Source organism: Onychomys torridus, chromosome 4, assembly GCF_903995425.1.
Source record: "Onychomys torridus chromosome 4, mOncTor1.1, whole genome shotgun sequence".
NCBI lineage: Eukaryota > Metazoa > Chordata > Mammalia > Rodentia > Cricetidae > Onychomys > Onychomys torridus.
In genome coordinates this window covers 120,063,059-120,083,227 of record NC_050446.1, presented here as the reverse complement: position 1 = coordinate 120,083,227, position 20,169 = coordinate 120,063,059, and the positions used below count along the sequence as shown (strand labels likewise).

Here is a 20,169-nt window from a genome sequence, read left to right as displayed (position 1 = left end):
GCCCTGGCATGTGACCACACACACACACACACACACACACACACACATATGAATGCACACATGCACACACAGAGCACACAGAGAGACAGAGAGATATTATAAAAATTTATGCTGAACAAATGTCCCATGGATTCTAAAGCCAGTATTCTGAAGCACACTCAAGAACACACTGCTTCCAATATTTTAAATACAACACTTTTACCAGTTCAGTGTATACTTATGGAAAAATCCCTTCATATTTCGGTGCCTCAACTTTCTCATCTGCAAAGAGGGAATAATAGGCATGTTTTGTGTTATGGTTGTGAGGGTCAAATAAACAAATAAAAATAAACCTCATTGATGGTAGTATCTTTAACTCTTGCCTTCAATGTGTCCTCTTCTTGTCTCCCCTCACTCCCAGGAAGACACAAGTGTGAATATCTGAGGAGAACATGAATCTCAGGGTCACAGCTTTATTGTATAGATTTTTTTTTTTAACACAGCCATATTACAAACATTGTCAGGGAACATTTACAAGAATAAATAAGATGGACTTGCAGGTGTAAAAAGATTACACATCACTTTAATGTACAGTCAAAAAATATATCTGATATTCATTGACCTGACATTATTTACCTTCTGTTTTTTGAAGCTAGAACTGAAAAGAAAAAGGAAAACAACAAAAAAACAAAAGAACATCGACAGCACAGTGCTGGCTTTATTTATTTATTTATTTTTTTAAGTTGATTTATTTTGTTTTCTCTTCTCATAAGTGCTTTATCTATCAAACACCCAAACTGTACAAGTGCAGACCATTGGGGCATGTGGAGGCTTCAAACAGTGTGGAAGCTTTGGTGTCATGTGATATAATATGACACATGGCTATGAAAATTTCAGCCTCCCTAGTGTAGACTGGGAACCTTAAGATAGCTTATTGAGAGCTGTACTAGTATCCAGTAGCCAAGGCAACCATAGAAGCTATGTCTATACCTTTGATTGGCTACTGAGATATAGAGTGAAGAGAGAAGATAGAATGTGGCTTTAAGCCTGTTTACAAATATGAGTTAACCTGGGCTATCCCAAGATCCAGTTGGTGATAAACTGTATGCACTGGGAATGACTATGATTGGGTGCCAACAGAATCACTGTGCTTTTGAAATCTTTTCCTACAGGCCTTGAGTAGGGAGCAAGGGGTAAATTAACCTTTGGAGTTAGTGTGCAAGAAGTGAAGTCCTGTTATGACTCCTGCCAGGATTTTTATTAGTTCTGGCTATCATTGAGGGCTTTGACAGCCAGTGAGTCTAGGTGGTGGCTGCCCTTCTCAGAGATGGAAGTAAGCATCAAGTGTATGGCCAAGGAGCTGCTCCCTGTGACTGGTGAGAACCATCCTGGATAAATAGGACATGCAGCTAGAGCTGTCTTTTGATTGCTATAAATAGAAGACTTGATTGAAAAAGCAGGGGTGCTTCCTCTTCACAAACCAAGCATGACCTCCTTAGCTTGCAGTTTACAGGGACCAGTTCAAACATGACTCTTACTCTGCAAGGATTTGCCCACCAAAGGTGAAAGTGACCTGAAGTCTATCACAGCAATGCTGCTCCTTCACTTCAAGTCAGCAGATGGAGAAGACCAGCTTCTGCTAAGAAGCTGCTGAAATGGGCAGCTATGCTCTCTGGCAGTCATCAAGTTCTTTTTTACAGGTACTGTTTCCTCACTTGTCTTAGCACCCCCTCATAGGAATAAGCAGGGTAGAAAACTCTGCTTGACTCCAAGAAGTCTTATGAAGATTATGGATACTAGTATCCCTCCTGACCCTTCAGGAGGTTGACATTTTTCTAGACTAACACAAATCTGCTCACAAAGCCCCTAGAAATCATTCTCACTGAAGAATCATGATCTACATTAGGTATACCATTATTTTGCTGTCCAATATTCCAAGGCCCCTAGGTCATTCTCTGAACATTCCAACAAAGAACAGGAGTCTACATTTTACCACCTAGAGTGGCTCTCAGGTCCAGAAGGAAGCCTCATGTTTAACCATCTCCCAAAGTCTTTTCTAGTAGATGTCTTCCATCCTGGTCTTTGCCTATCCTCTGTACCAGCTACAGTGGACTACCACTAAGCTCTTAGGTGGATCCGTGCCAGGTAAAGTGGTGCCAGGTTGGTTTGGGGGGCTATCAATATGAATACTGACTCCATCTGTTGGACACCTAATATTTATGGATGGATTTTAGGAGTGAATGTGGCCCTTTGATAGCTTTCCCAACCCTTGTAGAAGTTGACAGGAGATATGCAAGAGATAGATGGTCTTGGTCTCCACAATACAGTTATATAGCCACTGTCATGCAAGAGTCTATTCATGGTTACCAAGAAACTGAAAGAGCTTATTTTCATACATAGATATTACAGAGACATTTGTGCTGTGTTCTAAGGATCAGCTCCATGACCTGGAAATATGTGCCAGAGAAAACTCAAGTTTAAACTATTCTCTCTCTCCCTCACTGTCCACTGACACACACACACATACACACATACTCTCTCACTTTCTCTGTCTCTGTCTCTGTCTCATTCAGAAAGGATAGGATTTCAAAGGTGATACCATGTTAGGTAAAGTAAAGGCTCTGAATTTTATAATTTTTGATATTTTGATATGTATCTAAAGATGACCTCACACAGGGCACCCATACAAACAAGGCTGAATCTCAATTGGTCTATGATTGAATTTCTTTTTCCATTTTTCTGCTATACTTGACTAGGAGTTGGGGCTGATAAGAGGCTAAGAAGGGCCTCACATTGATTGGTCAATGGGAAAGGCAGGCCAGAGCTTTGAGATGACATTGTTATCTCCATTTTAACTTTTGGCTTGTCTATTGTTTTGGGTTAGTGACTCATTCTTAGGGATCTTGGCTCAGTATACTCTGTTGACCTTATGGCATAGGATCAGCATCCCATTCATGTTTAGTCTTGGATCTAGACATATCATCTGCAGTATGGAATTTGTTTTAGCTTGGTTCTGGACCTGTTTGGTTATCAGGGGTGGCCAGCTCCAGGCTAATGAAGGGTGTCTTTCTTTATTCTAGCCTCATGTCATTTAGGTTATCACTCAGCTACACATCCCTTAAGCATCCAGGCTTCTGAGGAGACATTAAGTTTTAATTTGCCTTCCTGTTTTCTTGCCCTAGCCTTTCAGATTAACCCCTTTTTACCTGGCCAAGGATTTTTGCTCATGTTCCCTTTCCCATGTACTGTTTAGCCTGATATTTTATAGTCTGAAATATTGTAAAGTTAAAGTTCAAACCAAAGATCAAGCTCTTACTCTACTTATTATGGTGTACCATAGAGAGCTGTACTTCCTAGTGGTACCTGTCTGGAGTGCTGAATGCTATAGGAACCCAAGGATTGTATGGAGCTAATTAAAGTGAAGGGTGTTTAAGATTCCATATGTTCATATAACATGTGTCCTATGATTTGCCAAGATCAGATGCCCTAATACTCTACTAAGACAATAGGCACTGCTCAGCATTCAAGGATCTTCTGAGTAAGGCTGCATCTGGCTTCTCCTTTGTCTTTAGGGTTTTATGGGCTCACCCTTCCCCATGCCAGGCAGGTAAGTCCTCATTATTCTAGTCTGTCAGTGGGTACCTTGCAGAGCCCTCTGTAAGAAGAGACCTTAGCTGAATCTCAGGTGTACTCAGGATAACCCCACAGCAGTGAATGTGCCTGGGGGAGTATAAGTTGGTGTGAACTAAAGTTTAGAATTGACCTCAGGAGGAATAAGCATGACCAGGTGCCATGCCTTGGATGAGATATCATTCCTTAAGGTCTATCAGAGAGATGCATGAGATAAAGGCAGATTTAAAAATATAGATTTATGCAGTCATAAACTATTGAGAATAAACTAGCAAATAGATTTCAAATGTATTATGAATGTAAAACATGAGGCACTAAAGGAATTTGAAGCTGACCATTGTCTTCACTGGGCTTTACCAGTGTCTTCTGAGTCATTAGTTTCAGGGTTGTTGCTCTTGCTAAGAGTAATCATGTGGGAAAATCCCAGATACTATGGTGGAAGAATGTTGTCTCTGTGTTCAGTAAACCAGGTCAAGTTTGCATATATGGGCAAGTGAGTTTCTAGATTTGTTTCCTCACCTGTAAAGTAGTAATGGTCACAGTCACAGATACTTCAGGAATGTTGGAAAAGTTTTAGAGTCCACAGCAGTCTGTTGGTTGCACAAGCAGGTGACATCTGCCTGGTCATTGATTGTTCAGGTCCACACAGTGAGGGTTAACACCTGAAGCAAGTAGCCTCTTATTCCTATAAAAGGTGGCCTGCTGTGCCTGTCTAGAGGCTGACAGACTCCTATCTCATCCATGATAATTCTATCAGTAGAGGTAAAGGAACCTGATGTTGAGATGCAGCTATGATCCAACCTAAAGCCATGTAGGCCATAAACACAACCAAGTGGAGGCAGTTCAGTTCAGAGTACATCTTCTTACATCTTATATCTTCTCCATTTAGATTCTAATAGAGACCAATAGGAAGACCTTAGCTACATGAGAATTCTCTTTGGTACCCTTCCTTTGCTCATGTAAAGCTGAGCCCACCCTATAAATGGAGTTGGGTGAAAAAAGACTCTTGGAAGGTGGATTCTCTTGGGATATTTCCTGGGGGAAAATATCTCATAAATTCCTTAGTACCATTTTCCATTTCTTCTAAGCCCTCTGCATGTCTTCCACATGGATCTGGGGAGTGTCATTTCTATCCATGCACCTCATTTTCTTTTTGTGTGCACTGGTCTAAGACCACTTTCTTTGAGGGTGGTTGGATTGTGAAAAAATAAGGGGATGGGTTAATCCTTGGTGAGTTCCCTTAGCACGGCCTGAATTTTCACACATTTTCTTTCCCCTGAAGTTACTCTTCAAATTCCCATCATTTGAAATGATAGAGACCACTGTCATCTTTATCTGTCAGCTCTTTCACCCCTTCCTCAGCAGAATGAATCCTAGGATTTGTATTAAATAATCCTCCCTCCATCTTCTCCCTGTTGAAACTGCCCCAAATCTGAGGAAACAGCATGTGACATGCTATTTGGCTATGCTACAGACTCCTGTAGGCTATAGGGAAATCCATTTGGGATAGGAGACAAAAGCCATAGGAACCTAGAAGGACCAGTGGGGGCTGGGGCCTGGGGATATATTCAAATCTACCTGGTAAGAAGAGGCCCATCAAAGGAGAAGAATAATTCATGGGACTCCTTTGCTTGCCTTTGCTTTGAGATGTTTTCTTTTGAACCTCCAAAGTGACAGCCTTCCTTCAAGTATGGTGTTCTTGGACTTCTAGACAGATCCTGGGCTCATGTCAACAAAAGCTGGTTCCCTGGTGTCCTTTCAAGTCCTGTCCTCATAGGCTTAGAGGCCAGGGTTTTTGACCCTGCTCCACGGTAGAGACGAGACCCAGGGTTTTGCACAAGAGCAGAGTTTCATGATCCACTCCTTATTTGTTCCAGCAACAAAATAATGAACACACACACACACACACACACACACACACACACACACACACACGCGCGCGCGCGCACGTAACATATTAAACGCATGTGCTGAAGGGGATGTTTTCACAGTGTTTGATGAAAGGAAAGGATGTTGTACTACTGGTCCAGAAGGAGCCTTCTCTAAAACTGAGTGCATCACTGTTGAGCTCTGCCAGCTTCTTGTTTCCTGCAGGGCAATGATCATGCCCTTTATATTTCCTCCCTGGCTCTGGCTACCTTCCTGCTATTATCCCTGTCCTGCTCCATTCTAGCTCGGCTGACCTCCCACTTGATACTGTCTCACTTCTCTTTACCAATGTGCACGTTAACCCCCCCTGGCTTGAATTTCCTTTTTCTTTTCTATTTGTTGAGACCCAGCCAGAATGGATGTTGCCTAGGAAACTCTAGGCAGAGTGAGTTACTCTCATGTCTAGGCTCTTTGGATGCTTGTATGTTCCACTATTACAATGTGGCTCAGCTTTCCTAGTATACAGGGGGCCTGAAGGCAAGATGTGTACCTTATTGGATTCTGTGTTTCTCATACTCTGAGGCTAGATCAGTCTGCAAGACAGAGCCTCCTAGACCCCTGGCTATTAAGGCTGTCAAATAGTGTGGCTCAGCTCTGGCTAGAGAGATTCCCAGGCTGGCTCCCTTGTAGCCTGAGGCAACATGAGAATTGTTTTTAGCAATGAAGAAATTAGATAAGACTAGCTTTCCCGGGGAACTGGGAATGAGTTAATAAAATATTTCTGAAAGCTTGGGCTACCAAGAAGATCCAGTATCAGACAGAAAGAATTAAATTTTCTACTCATGGAATTCTCTCTCTGCTCAGAAGTTTCTAGCCTTATTTTTCTTCCTTAAAATAATTGCCTGCCTGAGAAAGCATGAAGAAAATGGCAGGGAGGTTTCCTTGCCATTACCTGCCTTTTTGAATCCAGAATCCCATCACTGAAGAAGGTGCATGTGTTTCTTCAATTACAAAAGGGAGATGATACAAAACCTTTCTCAGAGTGCTACAGACTACATGAGATGTCATACAGGAGGTGATAAGCATGGCACTTGGCTTGCAGAAAATGTTTCCCAAATGTTTTTTCCCCTTTCTTGATTTATTCATTCTTTGGGCAAGACTCAGAGCCCCAGGCCTAAACCCACTTATTGTATTAGAAGCCAACTTGGGGCCACAGTAGCCATTTTCAAAATGGCAGCTGGATTTCTTTAGGAAAGAGTTCAGATTTGGAGAGGCAAATTATAAAGCTGTTGCTGTATTTTTCCCCCAAACCAGGGACCAATCTCAGGGATGTCACCTCACTCGTTCAATGGCTGTGTTATCAGTGGGACTTTTCAAGGGTATGGCCAGGAAATATAATAAGCCCAAGAAATTTATCTTATAGCCACACATCAAACTGCCATCCTTCCTTTTTTCTTTCTTTTTTCCTTGACATAAGAGAAATGGGATTTTTATATTCTCATAAGAGTTTCTTTTCATATGTACTTGGGAGAACACACACAGCTTTTCTTGTTTGTTTTTCCCATAGAAAGTGCCACCTAGGAAACACAGGATTACACTATACAGACCAGCCAGAGCCCTGCCCAGGAGGGCTACCCTTTCTACAAAGATTAAAAAGATACTGAAAAAAACATTTCCTATGAATCCTCCTCCCCTACAGACTATGGAAAAGCAAAGGAAACCTTTGCCAAAGTGTGATGTGGATACAGGTGTTTGGTCAGGAAAATATAGAAGGTCAAGTCCTGGCTGAAGATGGGAGTTATGAGTCAAGCCCAGCATAAGTTAGGTGTAAGATGAAGAGGACCCCTGCTGTGGTCTAGGGGGTATCCAGAAGTTACACTGATCCAGACTGGCAGGTGTCTCATGCCTGAGGCCCCTGTAGGATACTGTAGAAACCAATAACCCAGTGATCCTTCAAACTACAATACTTTGAAAGATAGCATGATGATCCCCCAGTACTCCTAAGCACAGCAAGGGAAGGGCTGGCTAGTTCCCCACAGCCCAGCACCTGCACAGTCAGCTTGCCATGAGATTAACAAACTCAGGAAGAACAAAAGCAAGAGGTCTGGGGATCAGAAGTCCAGGGCCTTGCTTGTGGCTAAACTTCTGTGGGCCCGATGTTGTCAGGTGGAGAAGGAAAGCTCGGGCCCCATCAGAGCAGCATCTCCCACAGCTACAGAAGACCTGCCAGAAACTGCAGAGCCCACTGCAGAACATGAGACCACCAGTCTTCTTCTTGGAGTTGGGCAGGTGTGCCACCTCTGAGCTCCTGAGACCAGTCATTGTCAGTCACAGAAAAAGAGGGTCAGTTGCATCAGCCTCTGGACTCTGGCAGGCTCTCCATCCAATTGGGCTAAAAGGAGCTTAAATATTCCAGTGCCACCTCATATACAAATTTATACTGTTCCTGAGAGGAGGAGAGTGACGGGATAGAAAGAGACAGAAAATAAAAGAATGCATTAGATTAGAGATATAGATTTTGGGGAAAACCTATCTGCACACACACTAAAAAATCAAATAGAAATGATCCATAGTCCATGTCTGGACACCTTTCAACATCCTGACTGGTGCCTATGTCTACTCACACCTCCCAGAATGCCCAACTGAGATCATTCCCTTTCAGTTACTATATTGCACACCAAGACTTCTCAAACTATAACCTGCATGCAGAACATTCAGGGGTATATGTGGAGAATGAAGATTCTTATTCAGTCAGTTTGGGATGAGGCTTAAGATTCTGCCTTCCTCACAAACTCCCAGGTGATACTGCTGCCACCAGTCTATGGACGACATTCCATGCAGGATCTCATCACACTTTGAGCAGTTTTAAAGCTTCTTAAGGTTAAGTTCCTTGTAGGGTCATCTCCACCATTGTACCAGGTCTTAACATCTGGGCTCTGCCTTCCCATTGGCTTTACTATCCTCTCTCCAAAGCATCCTAGTTTAATGCTTTATATTGTAAAATATTAGCATAAGTGAATTAGAATAGGCTTGGGCTGAATTGAAAGCATAATTCACAAACTACTATTCCAGAATCCTTCCTTGAAGTCTGAATTAATGGACATTTTAAGGAGCAGGCAGAAAGTGAAACAAAGTAGGTGGACTGGGATTACTATTTAGATTGCCCTGCAAGAAAGAGGAATTGGTAGGGTTGGAAAGAAACAGGAAAAGTGGCATATCATCAAGCCAAATAGACGACAGCTCTACAAGTAAGGCCCAGTTGTTGAAGGTGTGTCCTGTTTACAGTCACATTTTTCAGGTCCAGGGAACATAAGACTTTGGATGTTGGTTAATGGTTCTTGGAATCTCACCAGAGTCTCCACCATGTTGGATTTGTTGTTGCGTAGTGTTTTCACAATGTGGAACACGTCTATGATGTTCTGTTGCTGGATCATCTCACACACACTGCAGATAGCACAGAAGGTTCCACTGCGGCCTCCTCCATTTCTAAACACAGAGTGAATGGGTGAGCCCAATTCCCAGGACCTCCTACTAGGATGCATGTTGATACTAAACCTGCACTGTGGGAGCAAGGAGTGGTTGTGCTAGCAGATGTGTGGTCAGACAGCCATGGAAACCCTAGATGAACCATGGGTTTGGGGTTAAGTCCCATTGAAGCTCTGAATCTTCTTTGACCTTGGGAAAGGCACTTCTTGGTCTGTATCCTGAGTTCCCCATTTAACTAATAAAGATGTTAGACTATATGACCTTTGAAGGTTTAATTAGATTGATATCTCTTTGGCTCTGTAAACATTTTATAATCATTCCAGGCATACTTTTCTACATTCTCAGGGTAGGAGGGTATTGTGTCTTTGTAATGTGGTATCTACATTCATGCCCCAAAGGATACTCTGGGTCTACCAGACATTATGTGAAAACAATGGAAGTTACCAGGTTGTTTTATTACTGTTTCTCCTTATCATCTATTAAAGACAACAATAATTTATGAATCTTGGGCTAGTTAGCCCTGACTGCAGGCTGTGGTCCTGGGGCATTGGCTCAGTATTTTTGAAATACCAGGCCATTTTCATGGTTCTCCTTATAAATCTTGTTTAAATAGGGCCCCACTGGTCTTGGGTATAGGGACTGAGTGTTCTTGGAATGGCCATCATCAGTTGCTCCTTCTTTCTGAAGCTCCATAAATTATCCTTAGGGAAACAAGCCTCTTTGGGAAGCTACCTGATTCTGAACTCCTGGGCAAGCTGCCAAAGGCAGCTAATGATTTTATGTAATGGTCTGTGTCTAAGGAACATCTGGGCAGAAGCGAAGGCACTTAGTCAATCTCCCAGATGTTTCACCTACAGGAAACCTAACAACCAGATGTCTCAAGTATACAAAATTATCTTCCCTTAACCAGTGGGTGCCTGTATTTCAATGACTGTCATGATGCCTGGGGACCCCAAGGATGTCCAGGTCCCTATTGGTAGAGTGATACACCTGTGCTAGTTACCTAGGTAGGTGAGACATGAGTAAAAACAATCAGAAAACCCACCACCCAACCAAACCACTCCTGCCCCCATAGGCTAAGAAATAAAAACATTGGGGTATAGGAAGCCTTCCCAGCAAGGGGGGTTTAGTATCTTTTGAAATAAGAACATAGGGCCAAGAGGGTGAAGTGAGAGGATGCAACATCTCAGGGCCTCATGGAATCCCAAGGAATGGACGTTGTCCTGTGCTAATGAGGGGGCATCTAATGTGTGGGAAGGAACCGGAGAGAGCCAGGGTTGGAAACCAGCCACTAGTTTCTGTGGTATAGTTAGAGACAGCTTGGCATATATGACACCATCCATCACCCTGAGACGGCACACCACACAATAACTTCCTGGAGCTCATGCATATCTGTATCCTTAGAGAAAAATTTCTACAGGTGGGAGCTTTTCAGTTCTGAGTGTGCCCATGTGTGTTTAACCTGCTCTACGCTCTGACCTTCCTGACATGTATGAACCACCTATCTGAATGAAAGTGAACAATTAGTGGCTTAGAAAAAGACAACTCAATTCTGAGGCCAATGAAAGATAATTAATGCCTCTATTCACACCAGAAATAATTATTCTGACAAAAAGAGAAAAGTGTGGTTCAGATTTTTCTGTAATACAGTACTTTTTTAAAGAGAAAGGACTTTTAGCCATTTCCTTCAAAAATGATGCTCTAAAAAGTTGGTAGTTGTAGATATAATATCCCATGTAAATCTCCATGGCTGCAGAGTTTGTATAGGCCTCAGCTCTTCATAGAACCCTTGTCTGTGACAGACTCTTTGACATTTGCTCTTAAGGAATTCTACTTACATTTGCATATTTTCTGCTATGGCATTTTAAAATCTCCCTATTGGCAGATACACCACTCTCCTCTGAATGCTTCCTGCTTGCGCACTTCAGGGTCTAAACATGATCTACTTCAACATACTCAAATGGGCAGATGGGGAAAGCAAGGCTAACACAGTTAGGGAATTTTTTTTTGTGTGTGTGCTACAGTTAGCACCCCACAATCCTCTAGGGGTCTTGACTTCTGCTTAGTAGACTGTCACTGGGGCCCATTGTACTGAGCTGTGCCCCCCTCAGATAGGAAGCAAAGATCATCCCAGTAGCTGGTCTTAAGCTCACTGCACCTCTAGGAGGACACAGATTCCAGAGCCCTGAAAATCCATTTGCTGGAGTAGTTTCTTCCCCTCCTGTTCTCTGTGTCCCTGTTCCTACTAAGTACAAGGTAAGAGTTATCCCAGGAGGCTAACAAATGAGCAAGTCCAAGTTGTCCTCATACTGTCCAAGAGGTCCTCATCCTCAATGCTCCTCATCCTCCCTCTTCTTAGATACAGTGTGGGACAGTACACAGGCTCACAGTCTGGTGAATTCAAACTGAATTCAAGTTGAAAGCAAGTTCCTCTTGCTCTGTTCCTTACCCTCTATGCTTTCAGTTTGCTTACTGCAAAATGATAGTATCTTCCTCATGGATGGGATGAAATGATTCATTTTAAATGCCTGGCTTAAATTAAGCCAATATAATACTGTCCCATTTCTTCTCCTTCAGGAAATAACACAAGGGGGCTCTGGTCAGTGGGACTCACTTTATACCTAGCAGGATGATTCACATACCTCCTTTTGGAGAGTAGAACTCACTTCTGTGTTGGGAGCACTGGGAGGTGGTCTGCCTATGGTATTCTGCTTTAGCAATATGTCATACAATAGTAGTTTAGAAAACCTGGCACCTTAGTTCATTAAAGGATTCTAATTCCTTTGAATGGATTATCAATGGATTCTAAAGGATGTTGAGATGATACCTAGGACTGGCATATGCAACCAGGAACACTTTCAAATATTCTGTCACCCATCACTACACTGCTCTGGAGACACCTCCGTGGTACTCACAGGCAGTGGACCACAGTGCGTCCCTCTCTCCCATCATACTGCTCTTGCCATTTCTCCAGCCGTCGGACCACTTTGAGCAGAGAGCGCTTGGAAGGGGGTGTGTCCCGGTATGCAGGCCAGCCAATGTACTGGAGGTGCTGGACAATACGATAACCATCCTGTGGCTGAGAACAAAGCACTGTTTAGGGCTATTCTGCTAGGGTTGCCTGGGCATACAAACCTTTCACATTCCCTGGGGGCTGAAATAGAGTAGAAATCAGTGGGGCCTCAGCTGTGCCATCACGGGTACAGAGTGTCTTTATGCCTAATGTCATCCCCCTGTGTATGCTGCTTAAATTCTCTACATCTTGAAAACTCCTGTAAGTCTTCAAATTCAGGTGTCATCTTTTTAGGAACACCTTTGTTCTGCCAAGTAGAATTCTTTCTCTCTGAAGCTCATTAGTTGGAGCATAACTTATTTCTATTTGATAGTAAACTCTGAGGGCAGAGACTGAGTACCAGCTCTCTGGGTTCTCAGTAAAGAGCAATAGTTAGCCTCGTTTCATGGATTTTTTAATGTGCCCCCTCCTACCCAGCATTCAACCAGTAACTATCCCTTTTAAAGCAACTAATTGTTGTCCATGCCAGTGTTTGTAGGACCCAGTCTAAAGCTCTTAGTATCCAACTGAAGGATACCAGTGCAGTGTGCCAGAATGGGGAAGAGCTAATGTCTGAGAAGTTGTGTCTACATGGCTGCTAGTGTGTCAGGAAACAGGCAGCTGGCAGGCTGGATGCCGCTCTGCGTATCTATCTGTGCTAGAGCCATTGCTGGATCTGGAGCCGGAATCAGCAAAGACATCACTTTCCCAAGGAAGAGCTTATCAGGAGAGAGGAACAGGCTCTTGGCGGGCTCAGTGGGATCTTCTCCCAGGAGCCTCCATCTGTTCTGCAAAGTAGGGGAACCGTGAGCTATGGCAGCTCTGCAGTGAGCCATGGTGGCTCTGTACTCACTCGAGCCATGTTACAGATACGGAAGATTCTGTGGATAATGTCCTCATCAATGTCTGCAGAGACAAACTCCACCTGGATGGGGCCATAACACCCAGAAGTCTTCTCAGGCCAGTACTGCATACAGAGCTGCAGGGGAAAAAAAAAAAAGAAGTCACAGGAGGTCATGGTCAAAGAAGGAGGCACATAAGTGCTATTTGTCACCAAACCTTTCATGTGAGCAGGAGAACATGGCCAGAAAGGTCCAGTCTTATAAAGCAAAATGTACATAGCTTTCCTATTGAAGTACAGATCCAACTTGTTTGGTTCTGAAATGTTAAAGCTCTGAACAAAGGGGAAGGCTTAAAAATATTTTCTATGCTGACTTCAAATCATCTCTTACTTTGCTGGACCTCAGTCTTCTCATCTGTGAAATGGGAGAATAACATCTAGACCTTAGTCTTCTCATTTGTGAAGTGGGGAGAACAGCATCTACTTGTAAGTGCTGCTGTCACGGTTTTAGGAGTTCCAAGTAAAGGGCAGGCACAATCTGGTTTCATTTTACCGCAATTTTGGCAACTGTTTCCCATTCCAGAAAAGTCTACCTTGACTATTCACATTCATATTAAGACTAACTGTTTTAAAAAGTACAGATTTTGACATCTGACAGTCTTAGCTCCAAATCTAGGCTCTAATGCTTATGAGTTTTGTCATCCAGACCTCTGCTCTCATGTATTAATTGAGGATAAGCATGTCTCCCTCATACTGTAAGAAAGAGCATTTCCCTGGTACCAAGGAAGTTTTCTGACTGTCTTCCCAGAATTTCTGGAATTGGGAACTACATGTGTAGCTAATAGCCGTATCCATGGTCACCCCTCACTCTAAGACAGTGGCTCTCAGCTAGAGGCCATTTGTCCCCATCTCCCAATGTCTGAAGCCAGTTTTGATCATCACAGCTATGGGAACAGGCTAGGATGCAGCTAGACATAACATAACATACAGAATACTTCAGAATGCTATCAGTCCAATGCAGTACCGCAGAGATGAGGAGCCCTGGTCTCAGACCCTAGTTGGTCTTTTGTTTATATGTGTCATCAAGGAGCATGGATATAGTATTGCTATTGTCAGGTGACTTTAGTGTGGGTATCTGTGCAAAGGCAACACATGCTCCTTCAAATTCCTGATCTCTGAGGAGCCTTGAGATAGACTTTGCCTAGAACCATTGTCTTAGATTTGAGACACATGAGGGTGACAATTGGGGCCACAGGATTTCTGGGGCTATGGGTGCCTGGACAGAGACCATGTGGTAGAAAGGTCACCCAGGAGTTGCTAAGAAGACATAGTGAATGCTCACAAAGACCCACTAAAGCTTCTAGTAGTGGTTCTGCACTGAGTGTCTCACAGGGTGAGGTCAGTCATGGCCCACACCAGCTTGTAGATATTGACAGAGGTGACCCATGAAAGTGTGGTGTCCTCCTCTGAGGCAGGGTTTTCCTGGGAGGGAATAATTGCCCTCTCTTTTGTTGCTGGTAGTGAACTGGTAATTCACCCTGGGAAGTCACATGGCATGACACCTTTTATTCTCTCCTCCCTCAAGAACTGGAATGATAAAGAACAGGAAGTGGGGTATGCAGAAGGGAAACATCCCATCCTTGCCTTCTTTCCAGTGGAGACCTGAAATTCTCACTTAGGGATATCATCATTTAATTTGGGCTGTGGTTGACCGACTAATAGCCATATGAAATGGTTTTGTAAATAAAGTTTTATTGACACTTATTTGTTAACCTGTTCACATATTATCTATGCTGTTGCCACAGGTGCAGCACTGAGTAGTTTAGACAGAGACCTACAATATTTTCTGTATAGCTATTCATACCAATCCTTGCTGTCTTTCTCTCTTGGGGTTATTTTGGGGACAAAGGAGATAATTCATAAAAATAAATCACTTAGTACTGTGCCAGCCATGAAGTGAATACATACTTGATATTGTAGATAATTATTGCATTTGTAATTCAATTGTATAGTTATTGCCATTGTATGATTACTATCATTCACATATTCCTTGGCTTATGATGGTGTTGTATCCCCACAAATGCATCATTGGTTGATGACATCATAAAGAAGAAAATGAATTTAGAACTGGGGATGTAGATCAATGGTATAGCACTTGCTTTGCACACATGAAGCCCCACATTTAGTCACCAGAACTATAAAAAAATATATTTGATACACAGAACCTTCAGACAACTGCCATTTTGCAATAAGGTACTACATACTGTAAAGGACTAGTAGTTTCTCTGCAGGATGCTGGATGTCTGGGATCTTTAGATTGCTGCCAATGCCCAACAGTTACCAGAGAGTATTGCATAGCATTGTCCAAGGAAGACACCTAAATCAAAATTTATATGGCTTCTATCAAATTTGTATCATTTACACAACATTGTAAAATCAAGATTCTCAAGCTGAATGTCCTGTTATAAGTCATGAGTCATTCTTCACTTAGATGTGAAGAATGTTCCTTCTTATCACTCCTCTCAAGTAGCAAAGACGTGCAAGGTGAAGTTTCTTAAGGCATTGGTCCTCTGCTTGCCCAGCCTCTCCATCAGGGGTTAATCAAGCATATTGAGAAAGGAGATGTGAAGGTGGGGGTGGGGGAGGAGGGCTGGTCACAGGGGCCTCTGTAGCTGGACAATCTGCTGCTGCTGAGCTGTGCAGTAATGACAAATCCACAATTTGAACTTCATTTCTCTTTGCCATTGGCTCTTCTGCCTTGCAACCTTCACAGTAATGAGGGACTGGTACCGATAAGTCTGTGGTTGGCCAGAGAAACTGGAATTAATCAGAACTTCCCATTTAAAAAAATAATTGCCTTTATTGCTTGCATTGAATTTAGCCTTGCCAGAGTTCGGCTGTGATCCTCACATGAGGTGCATGGATTTGAGGCACTGGGGAGAGTCTATTACCCCCAATATTTTCAGCCTGAGGAGGATGTGGAATGATTTGTCTCTTTTAATAAGATTTCCAGACCAATTTCTCAAGCTAATAGGTTCTACTATGCCTCAAACAAGAGTCCTATACTTTAGGACACTTCTCTGCATTTGATTTTCTAGGTCACTCTCCCATAATGCCCAGAGGGCTGGAGAAGGTTGCTGGGTCCTTCTAATCCTAAATCGGGGCCATCTTTTCACTTCAGTTCCCTAATTTGTGAGACCACAGCTGCAGCAGAGGGTGACATTCGGCTGGGCGATGTGTGGGCAGATGTGCATTTGAGCTGCCAGAGATCATCAGGGTCTTCTCACAGCCCAGCATGCTGCACATAATCTAGAGACAGGAAATAGGAGACCAAAGTGTAGGGAAGCCAAGTACTCTGTTCCCAGTGACCCTTCCAGACTTGTACATGATTTTCATCAGCAAAGAATGTCTTCTCTGGTTTAGCTTAAGACCATCTTTGTGTCTAAATGCATGGTTCCATTTGAGTGGAAGCTTCCATTTTGGTTTAAGTATGAAGCGTAGAAAAACTAGGGAAATAAATGCATTGGGTTTCCCAATTGAAGTATCTTCTATTTCTTTCTTTTAATTTTTACTTATTACTATTAGTATGCATGTGTATGTTGAGTGTATGTGTGTGTGTGTACATGTCTTTGCCTGTGGAGTTCAGAGGACAAATTTCAGGGGTCGTTTCTCCTCCTCCGCCATGTCCACCGTGGGTTCTGGAGGTTAAATGCAAGTTGTCAGGTCGGGTGGCCAGCCAGTTATCCATGGGGCTGTCTCACCTGGCCCCATTGCCATGGTTTTGTTTTGTTTCCTTTTCTTCCTTTCTTCTGTTGTTTTACATTTAAAATCATATTTTTAATTCTACTTTTTTCTTCTTCTCATGGCTGTTTCTTAAGTAGCACACAAAGAAAGACAAATACCACATTCTCTTATGTGCAGCCCCTAGTTTCTGATTTTTGTCAGTGTGTGGCTATGTGGGTGTGGGTGTAGTAGAAGGTCAGGACACTAGAAAGGGTCCAGGAGAGAGAGAAAAGAGGCTTTAAGGAAGTTGGAGTGAGGAGGGTAACAGAACTCATGACCAAGGAGAACACTGGATAGAAAGGTATAAATGAGGGAAGGGGACTGGGAGGTCAGGGGTTGGAGAGACGGGGTAAGGGGGTATGGGATATGGGGGTAAGGGGGTGGGGAGGTGGGGGTGTGGGTAGTGGGGGTAGGAGGGTGTCATAAAGGAAAACTAAGTTTGTGTGAAATGCTAGAAGGAAACCTGTTACTTTGTATGTTGATTTAACAATAACAAGAATGAAGTAACGGTTTCTAACCGTTTCCTTACAGTATTTTCAGTCATCACTTGTTTTGTTAAACCTCCACCTCTCCTCTCCTCCCCTCCCCCCTTTCCTCCCCTCCTCCCCTCCTCTCCTCTCCACCTCCCTGCTCCCTCTTGTGTCTTCCCATCCCCAGTCCCCTTTCTACCTTCATGCCACAGGGACTCTATCACCCTTACCAATCTGCTTCAGAACCCTTTCCCCTGTGGTCCCCTTCCTAGGTTCATTACCTATAATCTACATTTACATTCACAGATATAAAAACTAAAAGCTAGTATTCCATTTTAATACTTTTTCTCTTGGTAACTTGTCCAGGGCTCTTAATTCTTCCAGGTTATTATAAGGGGATGTGTGCATCTTAATGTCTCCTTGCATAGGGATGTCTCCAGTGAGAACTCACCATTAGGCAGCATAATTTAAGACAAGATGGATAAAGAGAAAGACTTTTATTTTTCTTTCAGTTTTAGTCCTTTTGAAAGTTTATCTTTAGGATTAATTACTGAAAGGCTTGTCTTTACTGCAAAAATTCCTGAAGAGTCAGCTTAGGGTAGCTGTGGAGACAGGCATCATTGTGGAGAGAGGAAGTAAACACTTTGTATGTAGGGTTTTCTTGAGAGAGACTTAGAAAATAAAAGAAGATTTTCTCTTTGTAGAGAAATAAATGCATTGGGGTTCCCACTTGAAGCACTTTCTATTTCTTTCTTTTAATTTTTTTTATTATTTATCATTATTAGTATGTATGCATATGTTGTGTGTGTACATGTGTATATGTGTGTGTGTGTGTGTGTGTGCACATGCACACATCACTTGCCTGTGGAATTCAGAGGACAATATTAAGAGAGACTTGTGGGATTTTCTTGAGAGGGAACTAGAAAATCAAAGAGGAAGCCTGGAGGTACAGTAGAGACAGTGAGAAGTAGAAGTTGATGCAATGTGTCACGTGATACCCCTCTCAACCCTAGTTATTCTGTTTCTCATCACATACATAATGCTCAGGGTTCATGGATTTCTTGTGGAAACCTGAGAGGAACTGGGCTTTGCTTATAAGTGACATGGGGATAGCACAAAGCACATGTGCTGGCAAGGAATCAGACCAAGACATGTATATACCAGCACTGCTTAGAACTTTTATGGGGTTCTGATAGTTTAAGATCCTAAAAGAACATTGGCTCTAAGAACCTACTTAGTCCTCTGAAATCTGAATGCATGAAGATGGAACTGAGCTTGAGGTCACACTTACACTCAATATGACCTGCATATTTTCTAGTTTAGATGAAAATCTTAGAATTTTCTACCTTAAGAATAGATTAAATGCCTATGGAGATGGGTTTAGCTAATAAAGAGCTTACCACACAAGTATGAGTTCGATCCCTTGCAGCCACAGAAAAGCTCTATGGTGACATGTGCCAGTAATTTTTGCACCAGTGAAATGGGTACAGGAGGATTACTGATGCTTGATAAATAGTTAGTCTTATTAAATTGGTGAGCCTTAGGTTCACTGAGGGCCCTGTCTCAAAACAAACAAACAAACAAACAAACAGACAGACACAAACAAACAAACCCACCCAGTGAGGTGGAGAATGATAGAAAATAGCACCCAGCATTAACTTCTGACCCCTCCATGCACATGTATACGTGTACACACACCCATGTGCTCCCAAACATGTTGATTAAAAGTTTGTAGTTTGGCCTAGCTGTCTTCCCTGCCTCCTCTTCTGGTGTCTCTGCTCCTCTTTCTTCCCCAGTGGTCTAGAGAGGGTAGAGCTGCCAGAAGGGAGAGCCTCACTTGCAGATGTGCATGGTTGTCTCATGGAGAAACCCATGATTGTCTCCAGGAGAAAAGCCAGCCTCATTGTCACTTATGATTTAGAAATGCTCACACTTCTTCCTGGAGAGCAGAGGGGCTTCTGCTGTCTGTTGTCAAAATGAGTTAAACTGAGCAAAAGTCAATCAGCCTTTGTAGACAGTGCTGGAACAGCTGTGGTACATTATTCCACCTGAACACCATGGCTCTTCAGGCCAGGAAAGATGTCCTTTGGGAGGGCGGTGCAAGTTCAGGCATGAAATGTGACAAATGCAGAGGTAGCCTCCCTCATTAAACATTTTTTTCTTGGTGATGGAATCTGAAAGCTTGTTTGTCTAGTTGCTGGGATAATAAACATGCCCTGGTGAGATGAATGAAAGCTAGCAGATGGGCCTATTTTTGGGAAAAAAAGTATATTTTCATGCACCTTAGTTATGCTTTTGTTAATTAAAAATCCTTTGATAAGTGGGAAAGGGCAAGGTAGTATCACAGTGTCATAAATGAATGACTCTAGGTAGCAGGGTCCTGTGATCCTCTGGGGTGGGGGTGTGGGAAGAATCAACCCTGGGTCACCTAACAGGGAAGTGAATTATGCAGAATTTAAGTAGAGAAATATAGAAGAGTCACATGACTTTGTGTTAGAATTCTTGGCAGTGATTACAACATTTCTTTAAATAGATTCCATAAGATTATGTAATTGGTTTTGGCACTGTGGCCAGTTAAGGATGAGAGACGATGGGAGTATGGGTGAAAGGTACAAGGAACATAAAAAGAAGCATCCCAGGATTGGTATTAAAGGACATACACATACCTTATCCTCCAACAGCCCTGTAAGTGAGATATGATTTCTGCATGGTGGATGGAAACTTACTCTTACAACAGACAAAGCTGAACTTTCTCCTGGGAGGGATCTATAGAGTTTAGGGCATTTCCTACAGGAGCATGGTCTGTGAGGCAAATTCTGGGAAGGTTTTAAAGAGAAGTGCTAAGTAAAGAGAGAGGAGTTGAATTTTGTAGAAAAGGAAACACATTTGGGGGGTGGGGTGTATCTTAGTTACTTTTCTGTTCTATAGTGAAATACCCTGACCAAAGCAAGTTAAGGGAGATAGTTTCTTTTTCTGAGTCACAGTTTAAGCATGCAGTCCATCATGGTGGGGAAATTAACATGTCAGGAGCTTGGAATAAATGGACATTCTGTAGCCAC

At 42.7% G+C, this 20,169-nt stretch overlaps 1 protein-coding gene across 13 annotated transcripts in view; it reads right to left on the bottom strand.

Moving 5' to 3' along the window:
* Positions 1-697: 697 nt before the first annotated feature.
* Positions 698-20,169, bottom strand: part of Ptprt (protein tyrosine phosphatase receptor type T) — a 1,144,051-nt gene continuing 1,124,579 nt past the window's right edge. For all 13 annotated transcript variants that reach the window (XM_036185148.1, XM_036185155.1, XM_036185146.1 and 10 more), the window contains 4 exons: positions 12,870-12,995; positions 11,880-12,043; positions 8,829-8,964; positions 698-7,924 (listed from right to left, as the gene is read on the bottom strand). In XM_036185148.1, the coding sequence (XP_036041041.1) occupies positions 7,871-7,924; positions 8,829-8,964; positions 11,880-12,043; positions 12,870-12,995 (480 nt within the window). In that variant the 3' untranslated portion in view covers positions 698-7,870. The remainder of the gene's footprint in view (positions 7,925-8,828; positions 8,965-11,879; positions 12,044-12,869; positions 12,996-20,169) is intronic.